The sequence below is a fragment of the Thermobia domestica genome, chromosome 2 (assembly GCF_964235325.1).
Source record: "Thermobia domestica chromosome 2, izTheDome1.hap1.1, whole genome shotgun sequence".
Lineage (NCBI taxonomy): Eukaryota > Metazoa > Arthropoda > Insecta > Zygentoma > Lepismatidae > Thermobia > Thermobia domestica.
In genome coordinates, this window is record NC_137455.1 from 337,426,164 (window position 1) to 337,444,528 (window position 18,365).

Consider the following 18,365-nt stretch of genomic DNA (forward strand, 5'->3'; position numbering starts at 1 on the left):
TCACAAACATAGTCACTTTCAATTTTGTAATATATATAGGTCTATATATTGCATCACTGACTAATAACTAAAATCCTTGGATTGTATATATAAAAGTCGCCCCCTGCCCGTAAAAAGCTTCATTCGAACTCGGAATCGAACAATTGCATCTGTAAAACAGTGCTGATTTGATTTTAACGTTCCTTTCAGCAGCAAGGCTGTATGAGACGTGGACCTACAGATTAACGTGGAATCCGAACCACATAAGCTCCGGCCGGGAATCGAAAAAATGAAATGAAATCTTTGAGTTTTATGTCCTACGGTTATGATGGTTAGGCTAATGGAGACGGTGATGAGTAATGAATTAAATAGTGGAATGAAGAAAGTGGGAGGATACGGGAGAACCCCGAGAAAACCCACGCACACGGTGTTTGTCCACCACAAGGTTCACTTGGCGGGGCTGGGATCGAACCCGGGACCCCAAGCACCAGAGGTGAACCTTCTACCACTGAGCCACCGCGGCCCCCGGCCGGGAATCGAACCCGGGTGTCCCACGCCAAAGGCGTGTTCACTAACCACTTAGCCACGAGGGAGCTCATCTATAAGGCAGTGTAAGCAAACAAAAAAACGCACACTGGATGTTTGCGCAACTGAGGATCAAAACATTCTCAATGGAGTATGAGAAATAGTTAACGCCAATCAAAGTGTGCTTTTGCTTATTTATTACTTCGTTAATACTTAATTCCTTCTAGAAATAGTGAAACTATACTATGAAGAAACACTAATAAACTAATAACAATTACGTTGTATTTCTTACCACACCACGACCATTTTTACCACCCATAGAATTTGAACCTAGTACTATACTGCATTAGTCACGCCGTAACGAAAGATGAACATCTGGCACTCGTAGCTGTTGAAGCTACCTGTATATCACGCGGCCTGCGTTGGTACTCCTCAACATAAATACCTCACAGCCCAAAGCCAGGAAACATCACAGACAGAAGACAGGGGCACAAGCAGTGCCTGACACTTCACGAACTCTAAACCCGCCAAGACTCAACTCAACATGACCTTCAATTACGTTCTAGAAACCAAACCAATGCTAAGGCACAAACTTACCAACTTCCTATATGAAAACACAAGAAAAAAAATCTAACTTTTTTGGTTCCAAAGTGATGACATAACAATAATACTAAAAAGGTTTTAATTTTCAGTAACCCAAACATTAATTAACTAGGGAACATAACAAAGCAAAAATAAATAAAAATAAAAATAAATTAAATTAAAAAATAAAAATCTGACACTAAACTCTCCCTGACTACTTTTTTTTTTTTAATTTCAGTGAGGCTGTAAAATATGTTAGTATCTTCGTAAAATATATATATTTCAATGTAAACAAGTTCTTTAAACAAAAGAAAGCTTTGTAGTAGAGCGCTTACCTCTGACGCGTTAGGTCCCTGGTTCGATTCCTGCTCCCGACAAATAGCCTTTTGGTGAACACTGTAGGTGTGGTTATTCTTAAGACTTTCCAGTTTCCTTACATTTTTTTGATTCCACCATTATCATGTATCTCATTGTCACCTTCTCTCTTACATTGATGTACAATCATGGGGCGTTAAACTAAAAGCAAAAAAAAAAAAAAAAAAAAAAAAATTTGCAAATATCCTAGTAAAAATGAGTTTTCTAGACTACACAAGTGGCCCCGCGTAGGGTAGTCGCTAGCGCTCGCGCCTTCGGTGCGAACGGTTCCGGGTTCGATCCCGGGGGAGAACTCGGTCGAAAAAGTATCAAAAGATTTTAAGTCCAGCCATCCTGAATGAGGTTTCCTTGGGTTTTCCTCATTCACAGCAGGCAAATGCCGGAGTGGTACCTAACATATAGGTCCCAGGCCGTTTTCTTCCTTCCCCAATCCTTTCTTCCCTTCCTTTCCCCGGATAGTGTACTCGCCGAGGAAAGTCATCCCTCATATGGGGTAACAAGGCCATTGATGCCGAAAGCCCAGAAATCTAAATCCTAAATCTTCACTACACAAGGAAATTTCCGCGCTGAAAACGGTTTATTAGCAATTATGTTAAGCAGTCCTGTAGTAAATCTGCACCAAGTAATAAATCGTCACATATAAAATGGAATGAATAAACACATAACATTCATTTTGCTACCTTGAAACATAATATGTTTCAAAACATTAATATTCAAAGTTTTTTCAAAATTCAGATTCACCCATTCCATTCTCCTCAATCATTTACGAGTTACAATAGTAAGAATTGTAGTCATAAACTACATTACTTACTTAGTACTATATTAAAGCAAGTTACACTAAAAGAATATATAATTAATGGGAATATTTAACTAAAGTAATAGTTAACTATTGTACTTACCCAGGCTTCCCAGGTTTCCTTCCTCTCTTCTGTTCCGTTTGTAAACAACCTCGTTTCGCAAGCAAAAGACGGTAGTTCAATGACGTCAGCCATGGCGAAAGAAAGAGTGTCTATAGGCGGTCTGGATCTTACACACAGATGGACGTATATAACGTATAGCTGAAGTATTTAACATACGTATACGTATGTAAAATACAGAAGATTGTTAGATATCAGACATCCTGCAGAGACATGATGTAATATCTAAGCGGGTAAAAGGCAGTACCTATGTAGTATATGGATAAAGTACGCTCCGTACAGATTTCCTTAGTAAACATAACGAATCCTTGTATTTGTACAATATACCGCTGTCCGGATAATGGATTTTTCTCAGTGTACAAAATTCAATTATTAATGCTAGGCAAGCCTATTAACACAAACTAAACAACAGATTTCGCGTTATATTGATGCAAACCGTTGCGGAATGGGGCCCCAAATCTTTAATCTTTATAACACTGGAATTGACAATATTGTAACTACTTACATTTTGATCGTTTTCTTCAAAGGCATATTTGAGATCGAGGACATGTTTTCTCTCCTGCCAAGAATGACTGTAAACTGAGCCTTCAGCGCTGGTTCATCGAAACATGGAAAAGCTTCTCTTGCGTGCTCTGGTTTGAATTCTGTTGCTGCAATCCATCTGCAAAACAAATAGTGCTATAATACAACAGTTATAATAATAATAATAATAATAATAATAATAATAATAATAATAATAATAATAATAATAATAATAATAATAATAATAATAATAATAATAATAATAATAACAACAACAACAATAATAATAATAAAGCAAACTCGCACGTCTTGCGCAAGCACAGGACACTACTGTTGTCTGAATGATTGAATATGATACAAAAGCAAAATATTTATAGCTAGCAAAGTAGTTTTAATAACACGTTAATAATACATTTAATTAAGAATTTCTCGATAATTATTCGAATTTAAGACGTCCTCGAATCTAAGACGCGCCCTGATTTCGCTGAGATAAACTAAGGAAAAATAGTAATATGATCCGCTTTTACTATTACTAAAGCGCTCTTTGATTTTGGTCATTTTCGGTGATTTTTTATATATCTCTATCCCCTCCCCATGTTGCGGGGCACGGCGGCGGATGTATCATTGTTTATCTCAGCGACCCCAAAAACAGAAGTGTCACTGTTCATCTCAGCGACCTCAAAAACTATAGATTCGACACTAATATCGGTCATTTTTGATCATTTTCAAATGTCTCTCCCCCTCCCTTGAGTTACACGTCAAAGTGATATGACAAAAAACATCTCAGATTCGAACTAGGTTGATGAAAATTTGATCGAGATCGGTCAGGTGGTTGAAAAATTTGATCATCTCCTCCTCCACTCCCGTACGTTGCATCGTCAAAGTTAAATGATAAAAATTATCCCAGGCTCGAATGTCATGTATGTTGAAAATTTGATTTATTTTATTACGTATATGTCCCCTCTTCCCCTCCCCTATATTGTGCCGTCAAAGTAAAATGATGAAAACACCCCTGATCCGAACCTTATCTATGTTGAAAGTTTGATCGAGATTGGTCGGGTTGTTCAAGAGTTATTAAGTTTTATTCATTTTAATATATTTACCCTCCTCCCCTCCCCTCTCCTAAGTTCTACCATCAAAATGAAATAATAATAATAATAATAATAATAATAATAATAATAATAATAATAATAATAATAATAATAATAATAATAATAAAGTTCCTAGCTTCGAACTTGTTGAAAATTTGATTGAGATCGATCGGATGGTTTAAGAGTTATTAACTCACGAACATGATCACTTTTATTTTTATATTTATTGATTTTTGTATATCTTCCCCTCCTCTCCATCCCCTACGTTGTTCCTTCAAAGTGAAATTGAAAAATCCATCTCAGTTACGAACGTCATCTATGTTGAAAATTTGATTGAGTTTGGTCCTTTGGTTCAAGAGTTATTTAAGTTTTACCTATTTTCTTTTAATTCCTCTCCTCCCCATCCCCTAAGTTCTACCGTCAAAGTGAAATGATAAAAATTTGATCGAGATCGGTCGGGTGGTTCAAGAGATTAAGAGTCACAAACATAGTCAGTTTCAATTTGGATCTGAAGTGTTTTGCTCACAGACACCGCTATTAATATATAGATAATAATAATAATAATAATAATAATAATAATAATAATAATAATAATAATAATAATAATAATAATAATAATAATAATAATAACTGAAAACTGCCTCTTTCTGTATTTTTACTAGTATAACGTTTTATTGTGTTATTTTTATGTTTATTACAGGCAAATCTTCTAACTTTAATTTTACGCAATTTCATACTAACTAGCGAGCTCTGAAATTTGTATAGATACACAAACACAACAACAACATAACATTTGACACAATTTCTGCTGTTGCTTCTCTTTTACTGTGAAATTAATTTAAAAAAAATAGAAACAATTATCTAATGCCTGCTGCTTATATAACCCAAAACGTCAAAGAAGCTTGATTGGTTGCAGACAAGTAAACGTTCTGTTGACTTTATATCAATCAAGTTCGAGCATTTTTCTTTTCGCAATAAGAGGAAAAAGACTATTGCCTTTACAATGAAATCGAAACTATTGAACAGACTAAAATCGAGCCAAGGTGAATCGAACTCTGAAGCTCCCTTCGTACAAAGCTGTGGAACACAGCTTCTGTTGCTGAACCGAGCCTGTTCCAGGCTGAGCTCGTCCACCGAATGTAGCAGTTGCTGAACCGAGCCTGTTCCAGGCTGAGCTCGTCCACCGAATGTAGCAGTTGCTGAACCGAGCCTGTTCCAGGCTGAGCTCGTTCACTGAATGTAGCAGTTGCTGAACCGAGCCTGTTCCAGGCTGAGCTCGTCCACCAAATGTAGCAGTTGCTGAACCGAGCCTGTTCCAGGCTGAGCTCGTCCACCGAATGTAGCAGTTGCTGAACCGAGCCTGTTCCAGGCTGAGCTCGTCCACCGAATGTAGCAGTTGCTGAACCGAGCCTGTTCCAAGCTGAGCTCGTCCACCGAATGTAGCAGTTGCTGAACCGAGCCTGTTCCAGGCTGAGCTCGTCCACCAAATGTAGCAGTTGCTGAACCGAGCCTGTTCCAGGCTGAGCTCGTCCACCGGATGTAGCGATCCTTAAGGCTACTTGGCCACAAAAGTTTGTTCAAATCCAATTAGCGAGAAATAAAGTACCATATACAATGTCGAATTGAGCCAAGCCGAGTCTGTCCTGGTTCGAGCTCGACCATGAAATACTGTATAGCGAACTTTATTCCTTAGATGCTGAACTAATTGTCAACTAAACTTGGTTCAGATCCAGTTAGTAGTTTCTGTGAAATAGAATACTACATACATACACGCACCCCTGGAGGAAAAATATAAGCTGCGTACCCTTACGCCGGCAGGTAATTTTTAAATAATAATAATAATCGAGAAAAAAGAAGAAAATAACAATGCTTTTATAAAATGTACTAAAATGAGAATATGAGTATATGCAGCGTTTTTCAAAATTAATCTTGGGGTTAGGAACAAGTACTATATTTTATATAATGAATATACATAGTGCAAATACATGTAAAATGTTAAAAAAAAATACTCACGTGAACTACTATGTTCAATGTGTTTTCCTTTGGCAACCGGTGGGTACGGTGACTCAGTGGTAGAACGATTACCGTGATGCGTCGGGTCCCTGGTTCCATCCCCGGCCAGTCAAGTTTCTGATAAACAACATCGTGTCCAGCGGGCCGCGGTGGCTCAGTGGTAGAGCGTTCACCTCTGGTGCTTGGGGTTCCGGGTTCGTTCCCCGCCCCCGCCAAGTGAACTTTGTGGTGGACAAACATCGTGTGCGTGTGTTTTCTCGGGGTTCTCCCGTTTCCTCCCACTTTCTTCATTCCACCATTTCATTCATCACTCATCATCACCGTCTCCTTTAGCCTAACCGGCATAACTGTGGGACGTAAAACTCAAATATTTCATTTTTCAACATCGTGTCCGTGGTTTTTTTTAGAAGTGCTCCCGTTTCTTCCTACCTTCTCATTTCACCCATTGTCATTCACTTCCCTTAATTATCTGTCTCTCTTAGACTAAAGGAGCATAATTCTGGGATGTTAAACTGAAAGATTTAATTTTATTTTCATTCTCCTCTGGCAACCCTGCAGATATCTAGGCAGTAGTCCATTTCCTGCCATAAACGACATAGCATATAACGAGTAACAGTGTGAATGGCATTGATTATGCGGACCTTAAAGTTCTTAATTGTACGGGGTAATGGAGAATAGTAAACTGCATCTTCAAATGTTGTCCAAAAAATGACAGAAGTTTGCCATCATCATCACTTTCGCGCCCAATCCAATGATGTGGGCGGATTTTGGGTAACCGGATTCAGCGCTGGATCCATTATCGGCGAAGATTTGGTTGTTGCAAGTTTCAACAAAGTCTAAAATCTCGATCAAAATATAAAACTTTCTTCTTGTACTACAACAGAATGACTACAGAATCTGCATTTTCAGATTCTTGAAATTACATTACATTACTTTTGGAGCGGTGGAGGTTTCGGAAGTATAGCCTAGAGCGCAGAAATGTGTTAATTTGGTCCTGACCAAGACTCCATCAGCTACGCCTACTAGTGAACCGAATTTCCGTATAGCAAGTGAATTCTTTACTCTAATTGTATCTCCAAAATCACAAACGGAGTGTTCAGGTGAGTTGACATCTCACTTTTGATGTCAGGAAGCGTCTCGACACCGCAAAATATCTAATTCCACGATATAATCACAACCTGACAGCGTCCAATTCATGATTCGAGAAACTCTCGGAAACCAGGAATGAAGTACTGTTCCAGTCCAACTTGTATCAGATTACGGCTGAAGTTAACGATGCTTTCAGGGGGTGACTCGGGGAATATTCTGCTCCTCTTCACAGAGCTATTAAATTTTCCGGGGCATTTTCACAGTTGTGCTCATTATGGGTTACCAGCATTTTAACATCACTCCTTTTACCATCGTTCATTGGAAGTCCTCTGGGTGAAACCTGCAATTGTCACTGCCTCAGGCCGGTTTCATCCACACGGTTGCACCAGCGGCGCAAATCTGTTTTCAACATTGGGGTGGGAAGGGTAAGACCGTTTCCATATTTTTTTTTAAAATCAAATATTTATAAAGTTGAAAAACAACGCTGTGGAGGATCAGGGGAGCAGAGTTTTCAACATTAGGAGGCGGCAGATTTGAGGCTTATTCTGCGGAGGGGGGAAGGGATATGAAACTCATATTACGGTAGATGGATCTGATTTCTAAAGTGAACCCTGTTGTATTGCACAGCAAGGGACATCAATTTCATCTCACTTTCCTTAGTGGCAGTCGGACACAAATCATCACATTTCTCCCTCCCCACAAGAAAAAACAATTCAAATCGGATTATTGGGGGGGGGGAGTCTCTCCAGTTCCAAGATTGGAGGAAATTTGTGCCAGTCGGTTGCACAAGTGCGACCTTTTCGAACGACATTGAGCCAAATGATGAAACAATCTACGACGGCACGGATCTCCAACCCCCGCATCCGCAGTCTGAAAATCCGACCGTTAGTAGTTACGATCCGCGGCGGGTGGGCGGTTTCTATTTACATTGTGTCATATGAGACATATTATCCCCAGCGGTTCAATACGCCAATCACCCGTAGCGCTGCTAACCTCCACTGGTCACAGCTTGAGTTTCACTTGCTCGTTGTTGTGTGAAGTGTATGGACGAAACTAAACATGAGTGATTTCAATACAGAATGTCCACTTCACTCACTAGGTTGATTACACTGTTATTACATAAATATAAATATAAATGTGATCACTACTAGTGAATAGATAATTATAATAAGTAAATTACCTTGTCACGTGGGAGAGAACGGGGATTTTTATTATCGTTACTGGTAAATGATGATACTAGGAATCCAGTTTATCATTTTATTTACAGTAAATCTGAATTGAAAGGAATGAGCTCAGTTGGCCCTCACAACTAAATCAATTTTTACATAAAGCACGACGCGAATGTCGGCACAATACCTTAGACCAACAAGCTCATTAAACATTGACAATTATTTACAAAGTTCGGGGAGCCATATTACATGAATATAAATATAAATGTGATCACTACTAGTGAATAGATAATTATAATAAGTAAATTACCTTGTCACGTGGGAGAGAACGGGGATTTTCATTATCGTTACTGGTAAATGATGATACTAGGAATCCAGTTTATCATTTTATTTACAGTAAATCTGAATTGAAAGGAATGAGCTCAGTTGGTCCTCACAACTAAATCAATTTTTACATAAAGCACGACGCGAATGTCGGCACAATACCTTGGACCAACAAGCTCATTAAACATTGACAATTATTTACAATGAAATTATATCTATTTCTCCAGTCCGTTATTTAAATAAATAACATTAGTTTGAACCATTAAGTCAAATAGTTTTGGACATGAGTATTTAAAACCTGAATTAATTTTATATGCAAATTAGATAGAGAACAATGTTAAATTAAAAGTCCTGGCACATAGGCCTAAGGTGCTTGAGGAATTAGTTTAGGATATATGTTACCTCTGGTATTAATCTTATGCATGTTAAGAAACAAATAGAGAACAATTCCAACTTATATGTTTCCAAGTGCATCCAACAGTTGAAGGAGAGACGGACAAAGTCTACGCGTGTACAGAGTACAGATAACGCGACTCGTATAGTTTCGTCCGATAATGATTAACTGACCAACTGAACCGTGACTGACTCCTAGTAAATTTTTACTAGTGTTTTTATACACAGTTTGTTTTTCTCTTCTATCTTCCTGTTCTCTATTTCTGGACTTTCTTAACCACAAAATTGTTATTTCTCTGTGACGTCAATCAGGAAGTCCTTGTTTATCTCGTCACAGGTCTACCTTTCTATTGTCAGAAATAGTTCTTGCTTTCCCTTTCACTACACTATGTTTGTTCAAATAAGAGGATTGTTTCCGTGAATTCTTTCTAGGTATATTTTCAATCAATTGTTTTAATAAACAATAAAAAAAAATTCATCCTAGTCTCTGTTCACGTTACACTGTTTTCGACGTCCCTACCCACTATTGCCACTGTGGCCGCAGGCACAGCTGCGAGTGAAAGTAAATTCGCTGATGTCTAGAAACCCGCATCGCAATCGCGTAGATAAAAACAGCTTGACGTATAGTGGATTTTCTCTATACATGTGCAGTTTGTATATAAAGATGCCGCGAGGGCTAGTGTGTCCGCGGGAACTTGTGGAAAACATCCCCGATAACTAAGTGGCAAACCAGAACCCTCATTTGCAGCATTTGACAAGCGCTGGTCAAGTCCACGTGGAGTACTTAGTTGACACAGTTCCAAACGTTGTCCTTTCAGTCAGTGATTAGAAGATAGTTGCGCAACAAGATAGTTGCGCAACTGTTTTGTCGCCAGTGAGCAGTAGGCCTTAGAAGGAAAGACTGACTATCAGTGAAGAATTTAATTGTATCCTATAAAGAGCCTATCCCTCAGTTGTTTATAGCGTCCATAGGGTCCATAAGGCGAGGAAACGAACTACGTAATTTAGAATAGAGCTACGAACAGTGATTTCAGATTTCCTCTGGAGCAGGGCCGGCCCTAGGCAATTTGCTGCCCTGTACAATGGTATCATTTGCCACTCCGTTTCTGCAGAAAGAAAAATCTTAAAAGCCACGATTTTAAGTATGCTACCCCATTATCAACAACGAAGGGAAAGGAAAGAGCACTCGCAATCAGAAAGGCCTAAACGCTATAAATTAAATCTCGTTGTGTCTGTTTTTTTTTAAATAATTGTGGTAGTCCCCTCACACAGAACTCTACAGGTGACGTCACGCAAAGGGTTAGCAACACTGCTGTCCAGTCGGCGAGCCTACGAAGCGGACATACTCGGAAAGCAGCGAGGGAGGCTCGTCCACTTCGAACTCGACGGTTGCTGGAGCAGGCAGGAGCAAGTAGTGAGCTCCTAATCAAGAAAGAAGAATAGGACGTTTGCTGGAGCAGGCAGGAGCAAGTAGTGAGCTCCTAATCAAGAAGGAAGAATAGGACGTGCTACACGGCAGACTAAACTTCATAAGTATCCTAATATATCTGAACAGTGGACAAATATTTAGTTAAATACTTTGAAATATAAACATTTTAAATTGTATATTTAAATATTGAGGCCATCAGCCTAATAAAAATTGTTGTTTATATTCAATTGTTTTCGTCCATCCACCTGCTTGAATCGCATGCCTTTAGCTCTAGCTTTTCTTACATGTGTTTTACCTGCGTTTTAAGTAAGTAATTAGGAAGCGTATTCCTGCTGTTGGCTGCCTTGGCCGACAACGGTGAAATTTTCACTTGTTGTGAGGGTTTGTGGGTCCCCGGATCATTTAATGTGAATATCTCTTAAAAATTATTTTAATTAAATGAGCCGGCGACCACAAATTAATAGATTATGAGACTCATGTCTCGTTTTCTTGCTCGCAAAACGAGATAACACTGTGTCGTACAAGGCTAGCTAAAGGTCGCCATAGTTTCGACCACGTGGCATGCAGAGTGGATGTCGGTAGCGACCCCTCCGATTTCAGGTTCTAACACGCCTTCACGCCTGTTTTGTGACAAAGGAAAGAGTCAATTTGTGCTATTTTATGATCACGTTTTTATTTTCGGCAGAACTATCGTTGGCATTCTGAGTTTAATTTCTACCTTCATTTTGATGTTCCTTGTACTTTTTATAAGTTTTTCCACCAGATCCCATGGAAGCAATTTCCATTCATGAATATTTGTCCATGTTCACATTTTTCTAATGAAGTGTCAGTGCATTTATTTTTTGTTTTGTTTTGTTTTGGTTTTCGCGAGTGAAGTGCCATAAATGTTCGTAGTATGTAAGATTTTAGAGCACGCGAGTGAAGTGTATTTATATGTCCGTTTCATTTAGTACTATCAGAAAGTTTTTGTTTGATCACGTGTTCCCATGCCCCCATGCATGTTGGTCTGACTTGCTTTCATATTGATATCAGTATAACTCAACTTTCATCTTTAAAAAAAAAAATCAACGTAATCTGTACTTTTAGACCATCGACTGTAGATCATTTGTATTCACATGCAGCCCTCATTCTGCAGTTTTTGAGTTTTTTTTTCTCGCGAAGTTCAATTTCAGTCTTTCCTTTGCGACGGTATTAGAGTTTTCATGATAATTGTATGTTATTAAGAAGTGGTCAAATCAAGATGGCTATGAGCATGGAAGGGCTTAAAGAAATGATGAAATCGTTAATGAACGATCAGGCAAAAGATATAAACAATCAGCTCAAATCCAACCAGGATGAGCTGACCAGACAGATACAAAGCGTGGAACAAAAACTTTCTGGCTCAATAAAGGATTTAGAAACAAATCTACGTACTGAATTTAGTGCCGCGAATGACGAGATGAAAACGGAATTGTCGTCACTTTGCGACGTCGTTGTTACAGTTATGCAAAACACGGAGAAAGGTCTTGAAGAAACACGTGATTGCATTCAGTCTCTTGACAAACGCTGTACGAGCCTTGAAACCGTAACTGCGAAGAATAAGAGTAGTATCGTGGATCTCGAGCGTGATACAGCACGGATTTCAAACGATACGAAAACTATTCAGGATCACTGTACTAAAAGTTACGAGCATTTAGCGTCGCGAGTTCATCAGGTCGATTCGTCTCTTACTCAGTTCGTGCGACAGTATAATGCACTCTTCTTGAGTTTTTCACAAGAACTGGAAACGTACAAGGCCATCAGCTATAACAAAGCACAATCTGTACTCTCGCAATTGCAAGAGCTGCGTAACACTACACCTCTCCACGAACCGCCTCCAGTGACCGTATTCAACGCCCAGCCATCCCATTTCTCTTCGCAACCAAGTCAATTTTCACGAACGTCCCCCTCCCCCAATATTCACACGCAGTCACAGAATCGTGACGAAGCGTATGAAAGTGCATTGTCTGACGGGGAAGGTGAACAATACAACCGTGTAGTGCCACGTGTGCAAGTTAGGTTCTCCGATATTGCCCATCTCACTAAGTTCTGCGGAACTAACGCGTCAATTTTGCCCGACAGCTTTCTTACAAAATTCGAAAGGGAAATGAGTTTCCTACACGTCCCGCGCAGCCAATATCTTGAAATGCTTGAGTTCTGTTTACAGGGTGACGCGCTTTCCTGGTTTCATCTCAATCGCACCAAAATAAGTAACTACAGTCAATTCTGTGTCGCGTTGAAACAATATTATCAAAATAGCTTCATCGTCGCGAACAGACTTACAGCTCTTCGTACAGAACGTTTCACGCCCACGAAGCACGCTTCGGTAGAGTCATTCGTCGTAAACCGCTTCCAAGATATCAAGGCGTTATGTCCTTCTATTACCGATACCGAAATAATTTCAACTGTCATTCCTTTGCTCCCCACTCGATTTCAAACGTATCTAGTCGCAACCCGCATCGCAATCGCGTAGATAAAAACAGCTTGACGTATAGTGGATTTTCTCTATACATGTGCAGTTTGTATATAAAGATGCCGCGAGGGCTAGTGTGTCCGCGGGAAGTTGTGGAAAACATCCCCGATAACTAAGTGGCAAACCAGAACCCTCATTTGCAGCATTTGACAAGCGCTGGTCAAGTCCACGTGGAGTACTTAGTTGACACAGTTCCAAACGTTGTCCTTTCAGTCAGTGATTAGAAGATTGTTGTTCAACATATATAAGTTTCTTATACATACATATTATACTCGATTATAGCAAAATGTGGAGGCCTGACATCTGTTTCACATTAGCGATAGTATTGGGAGAGAGAGTAAGAGACATGAGACACAGTGGGTGCTGCGACATTGCAACCCCGCAAATGCGGTCAAAAGAGGGATAGGGGGAGGAAGAGATGCTGTTCTAAAATCCAGCAGTGGAAGTTCAAAGAATTTGCCGAACTGCCCATGTACAGAAGAACTACACTTTACGTGAACCACATGCGGTAATAACACTCGTGCAATTCGTCCATTTAAGGATTGAATGAATCTCTCCTCCTACAGCATTTTGTTTGTTTACCTTTATTAGCATTCCGGACTTTAAATAGCCCTACCCAAGCCTTCAGGGTTAAATCTATAGGCTTGCATAAGCTTGCATTTACATGGCTGTAGACCTAACCAAGGCTATAGCGAACTTGGTAGTTTCTCTGTTGCAAGCTTGCTTCAGACTTGACAATAATACGTAATAACCTTAAAATTCCTTTAAATTGACATACTGTTAAGTATGACTTAAAATTTACACTTGGTAAAGCCATACACAGAGAGAATCTTCAAGGCAAAGTCTAACGCGGACGCCTATTCGCGCAGGCTCCGTGCGTTCATCTGGTCACAGTGTATTTAGATTTATAGGTCAAGGCTATCTAGACTTGAAACATGACTTAAAATTTGCACTTGGCAAAGCCACAAACAGAGAAAATTTCTTAGGTTAAGTCAAGGGAAATTAAGGACAATCGTAGATGTGCTTGCTTACTGGGATATTTCATTCATCTTTCTTTAGGCCTACCGCTCACTGGCAACATTTTGTCGGGCAACTATCTTGTTGCTCTGGCTAAATGCATTGAGTCTTATGGGAGTCCGCTCACTGAGGCGACGGCGACAGAAAAGTTGCCGAGGTACTTCCAAGTAGAGAGAGAGAAAAAATAAATGTTTTCTACAGGTTTTTGCACATAACAGTTCGTTCCGTGTGTAGCGTATGAAAAGAAGTGTTTGCAATGGAATCTAATACATGTATGTCTTTAATTAGTGATAATGAAAAATGAGGAAATAGAGAAACACTCAACATTATATAAAAGAAAGTTTGCAAGAATATTGAGATATAAATTTAAAGAAATTGTGGAAGGAAGTGTGTTTCGCTATTATGAAACTAGAATGACCTTTCCAGCCAAGAAAAAATAACACAGGTATATATTTACACAGGAGTCTATTATATTTTGAAATGAAATGAAACCTTGGAGTTTTATGTTCCACGGTTATGCTGGGTAGGCTAAAGAAGACGGTGATGATGAAAATGAATGAAATGGCAGGATGAATAAAGTGGGAGGAAATGGAAGAATGTTTGTCCACCACAAACCCCGCTTGGCACGAGCTGCGATCGAACCAGGGACCCTATGCACCAGAGGTGAACGCTTTACCACCGAACCCTATTAGCTTTTGAATCTGATATCGCAGTGCAACTAAATGGACCGTGATGTTAGGTGGTCTGATTATTATTAACGATTATTTGACAGGTAAATCAATCTAATACATATATAGTACATACTTACCTTAATGTCACTATTAGACTTTCTTCAGGTGGAACACCTAGTCTGAAGTTTGTGTTTATCTTTGTTATTGCTGGTGCTACTAGAGACAATAGTTCAGCAAAGGTAATCACATTTATTCTACAGTAGCTAAAGAACTTCGAGGGATAATTGCGTAAATCACTATATAGCATATAAAATTTTCCCTTGAGCAATCTCTCACTGTATATAGGATGTTTCCAGTATTTCTTTTTCTTCTTTTCTTCCTTCTTAAATTCAGCATTAGTGCACAAAAATAGCATATTCTTCGAAGTCCATCGTACTGTGTCCAATTCCACCAAATTGTGATATCAAATGCCCGGCCGTCGCCAGAGAGCGAGGGTGTGGCAACAAAAATGTTTTGTCTCCGTGAAGTTGCTGAGGCGACAGCAACAAGATAGTTGCGCAACTGTTTTGTCGCCAGTGAGCGGTAGGCCTTAGAAGGAAAGACTGACTATCAGTGAAGAATTTAATTGTATCCTATAAAGAGCCTATCCCTCAGTTGTTTATAGCGTCCATAGGGTCCATAAGGCGAGGAAACGAACTACGTAATTTAGAATAGAGCTACGAACAGTGATTTCAGATTTCCTCTGGAGCAGGGCCGGCCCTAGGCAATTTGCTGCCCTGTACAATGGTATCATTTGCCACTCCGTTTCTGCAGAAAGAAAAATCTTAAAAGCCACGATTTTAAGTATGCTACCCCATTATCAACAACGAAGGGAAAGGAAAGAGCACTCGCAATCAGAAAGGCCTAAACGCTATAAATTAAATCTCGTTGTGTCTGTTTTTTTAAAATAATTGTGGTAGTCCCCTCACACAGAACTCTACAGGTGACGTCACGCAAAGGGTTAGCAACACTGCTGTCCAGTCGGCGAGCCTACGAAGCGGACATACTCGGAAAGCAGCGAGGGAGGCTCGTCCACTTCGAACTCGACGGTTGCTGGAGCAGGCAGGAGCAAGTAGTGAGCTCCTAATCAAGAAAGAAGAATAGGACGTTTGCTGGAGCAGGCAGGAGCAAGTAGTGAGCTCCTAATCAAGAAGGAAGAATAGGACGTGCTACACGGCAGACTAAACTTCATAAGTATCCTAATATATCTGAACAGTGGACAAATATTTAGTTAAATACTTTGAAATATAAACATTTTAAATTGTATATTTAAATATTGAGGCCATCAGCCTAATAAAAATTGTTGTTTATATTCAATTGTTTTCGTCCATCCACCTGCTTGAATCGCATGCCTTTAGCTCTAGCTTTTCTTACATGTGTTTTACCTGCGTTTTAAGTAAGTAATTAGGAAGCGTATTCCTGCTGTTGGCTGCCTTGGCCGACAACGGTGAAATTTTCACTTGTTGTGAGGGTTTGTGGGTCCCCGGATCATTTAATGTGAATATCTCTTAAAAATTATTTTAATTAAATGAGCCGGCGACCACAAATTAATAGATTATGAGACTCATGTCTCGTTTTCTTGCTCGCAAAACGAGATAACACTGTGTCGTACAAGGCTAGCTAAAGGTCGCCATAGTTTCGACCACGTGGCATGCAGAGTGGATGTCGGTAGCGACCCCTCCGATTTCAGGTTCTAACACGCCTTCACGCCTGTTTTGTGACAAAGGAAAGAGTCAATTTGTGCTATTTTATGATCACGTTTTTATTTTCGGCAGAACTATCGTTGGCATTCTGAGTTTAATTTCTACCTTCATTTTGATGTTCCTTGTACTTTTTATAAGTTTTTCCACCAGATCCCATGGAAGCAATTTCCATTCATGAATATTTGTCCATGTTCACATTTTTCTAATGAAGTGTCAGTGCATTTATTTTTTGTTTTGTTTTGTTTTGGTTTTCGCGAGTGAAGTGCCATAAATGTTCGTAGTATGTAAGATTTTAGAGCACGCGAGTGAAGTGTATTTATATGTCCGTTTCATTTAGTACTATCAGAAAGTTTTTGTTTGATCACGTGTTCCCATGCCCCCATGCATGTTGGTCTGACTTGCTTTCATATTGATATCAGTATAACTCAACTTTCATCTTTAAAAAAAAAAAAATCAACGTAATCTGTACTTTTAGACCATCGACTGTAGATCATTTGTATTCACATGCAGCCCTCATTCTGCAGTTTTTGAGTTTTTTTTTCTCGCGAAGTTCAATTTCAGTCTTTCCTTTGCGACGGTATTAGAGTTTTCATGATAATTGTATGTTATTAAGAAGTGGTCAAATCAAGATGGCTATGAGCATGGAAGGGCTTAAAGAAATGATGAAATCGTTAATGAACGATCAGGCAAAAGATATAAACAATCAGCTCAAATCCAACCAGGATGAGCTGACCAGACAGATACAAAGCGTGGAACAAAAACTTTCTGGCTCAATAAAGGATTTAGAAACAAATCTACGTACTGAATTTAGTGCCGCGAATGACGAGATGAAAACGGAATTGTCGTCACTTTGCGACGTCGTTGTTACAGTTATGCAAAACACGGAGAAAGGTCTTGAAGAAACACGTGATTGCATTCAGTCTCTTGACAAACGCTGTACGAGCCTTGAAACCGTAACTGCGAAGAATAAGAGTAGTATCGTGGATCTCGAGCGTGATACAGCACGGATTTCAAACGATACGAAAACTATTCAGGATCACTGTACTAAAAGTTACGAGCATTTAGCGTCGCGAGTTCATCAGGTCGATTCGTCTCTTACTCAGTTCGTGCGACAGTATAATGCACTCTTCTTGAGTTTTTCACAAGAACTGGAAACGTACAAGGCCATCAGCTATAACAAAGCACAATCTGTACTCTCGCAATTGCAAGAGCTGCGTAACACTACACCTCTCCACGAACCGCCTCCGGTGACCGTATTCAACGCCCAGCCATCCCATTTCTCTTCGCAACCAAGTCAATTTTCACGAACGTCCCCCTCCCCCAATATTCACACGCAGTCACAGAATCGTGACGAAGCGTATGAAAGTGCATTGTCTGACGGGGAAGGTGAACAATACAACCGTGTAGTGCCACGTGTGCAAGTTAGGTTCTCCGATATTGCCCATCTCACTAAGTTCTGCGGAACTAACGCGTCAATTTTGCCCGACAGCTTTCTTACAAAATTCGAAAGGGAAATGAGTTTCCTACACGTCCCGCGCAGCCAATATCTTGAAATGCTTGAGTTCTGTTTACAGGGTGACGCGCTTTCCTGGTTTCATCTCAATCGCACCAAAATAAGTAACTACAGTCAATTCTGTGTCGCGTTGAAACAACATTATCAAAATAGCTTCATCGTCGCGAACAGACTTACAGCTCTTCGTACAGAACGTTTCACGCCCACGAAGCACGCTTTGGTAGAGTCATTCGTCGTAAACCGCTTCCAAGATATCAAGGTGTTATGTCCTTCTATTACCGATACCGAAATAATTTCAACTGTCATTCCTTTGCTCCCCACTCGATTTCAAACGTATCTAGTCGCAACCCGCATCGCAATCGCGTAGATAAAAACAGCTTGACGTATAGTGGATTTTCTCTATACATGTGCAGTTTGTATATAAAGATGCCGCGAGGGCTAGTGTGTCCGCGGAAACTTGTGGAAAACATCCCCGATAACTAAGTGGCAAACCAGAACCCTCATTTGCAGCATTTGACAAGCG

General features: G+C 39.7%; 1 protein-coding gene across 3 annotated transcripts in view; it reads right to left on the reverse strand.

Moving 5' to 3' along the window:
* The window catches only part of LOC145678733 (aminopeptidase N-like), a 166,124-nt gene that overhangs the window by 89,350 nt on the left and 58,409 nt on the right, over positions 1-18,365 (reverse strand). For all 3 annotated transcript variants that reach the window (XM_081749180.1, XM_081749179.1, XM_081749178.1), the window contains exon 3: positions 2,884-3,039. In XM_081749180.1, the coding sequence (XP_081605306.1) occupies positions 2,884-3,039 (156 nt within the window). The remainder of the gene's footprint in view (positions 1-2,883; positions 3,040-18,365) is intronic.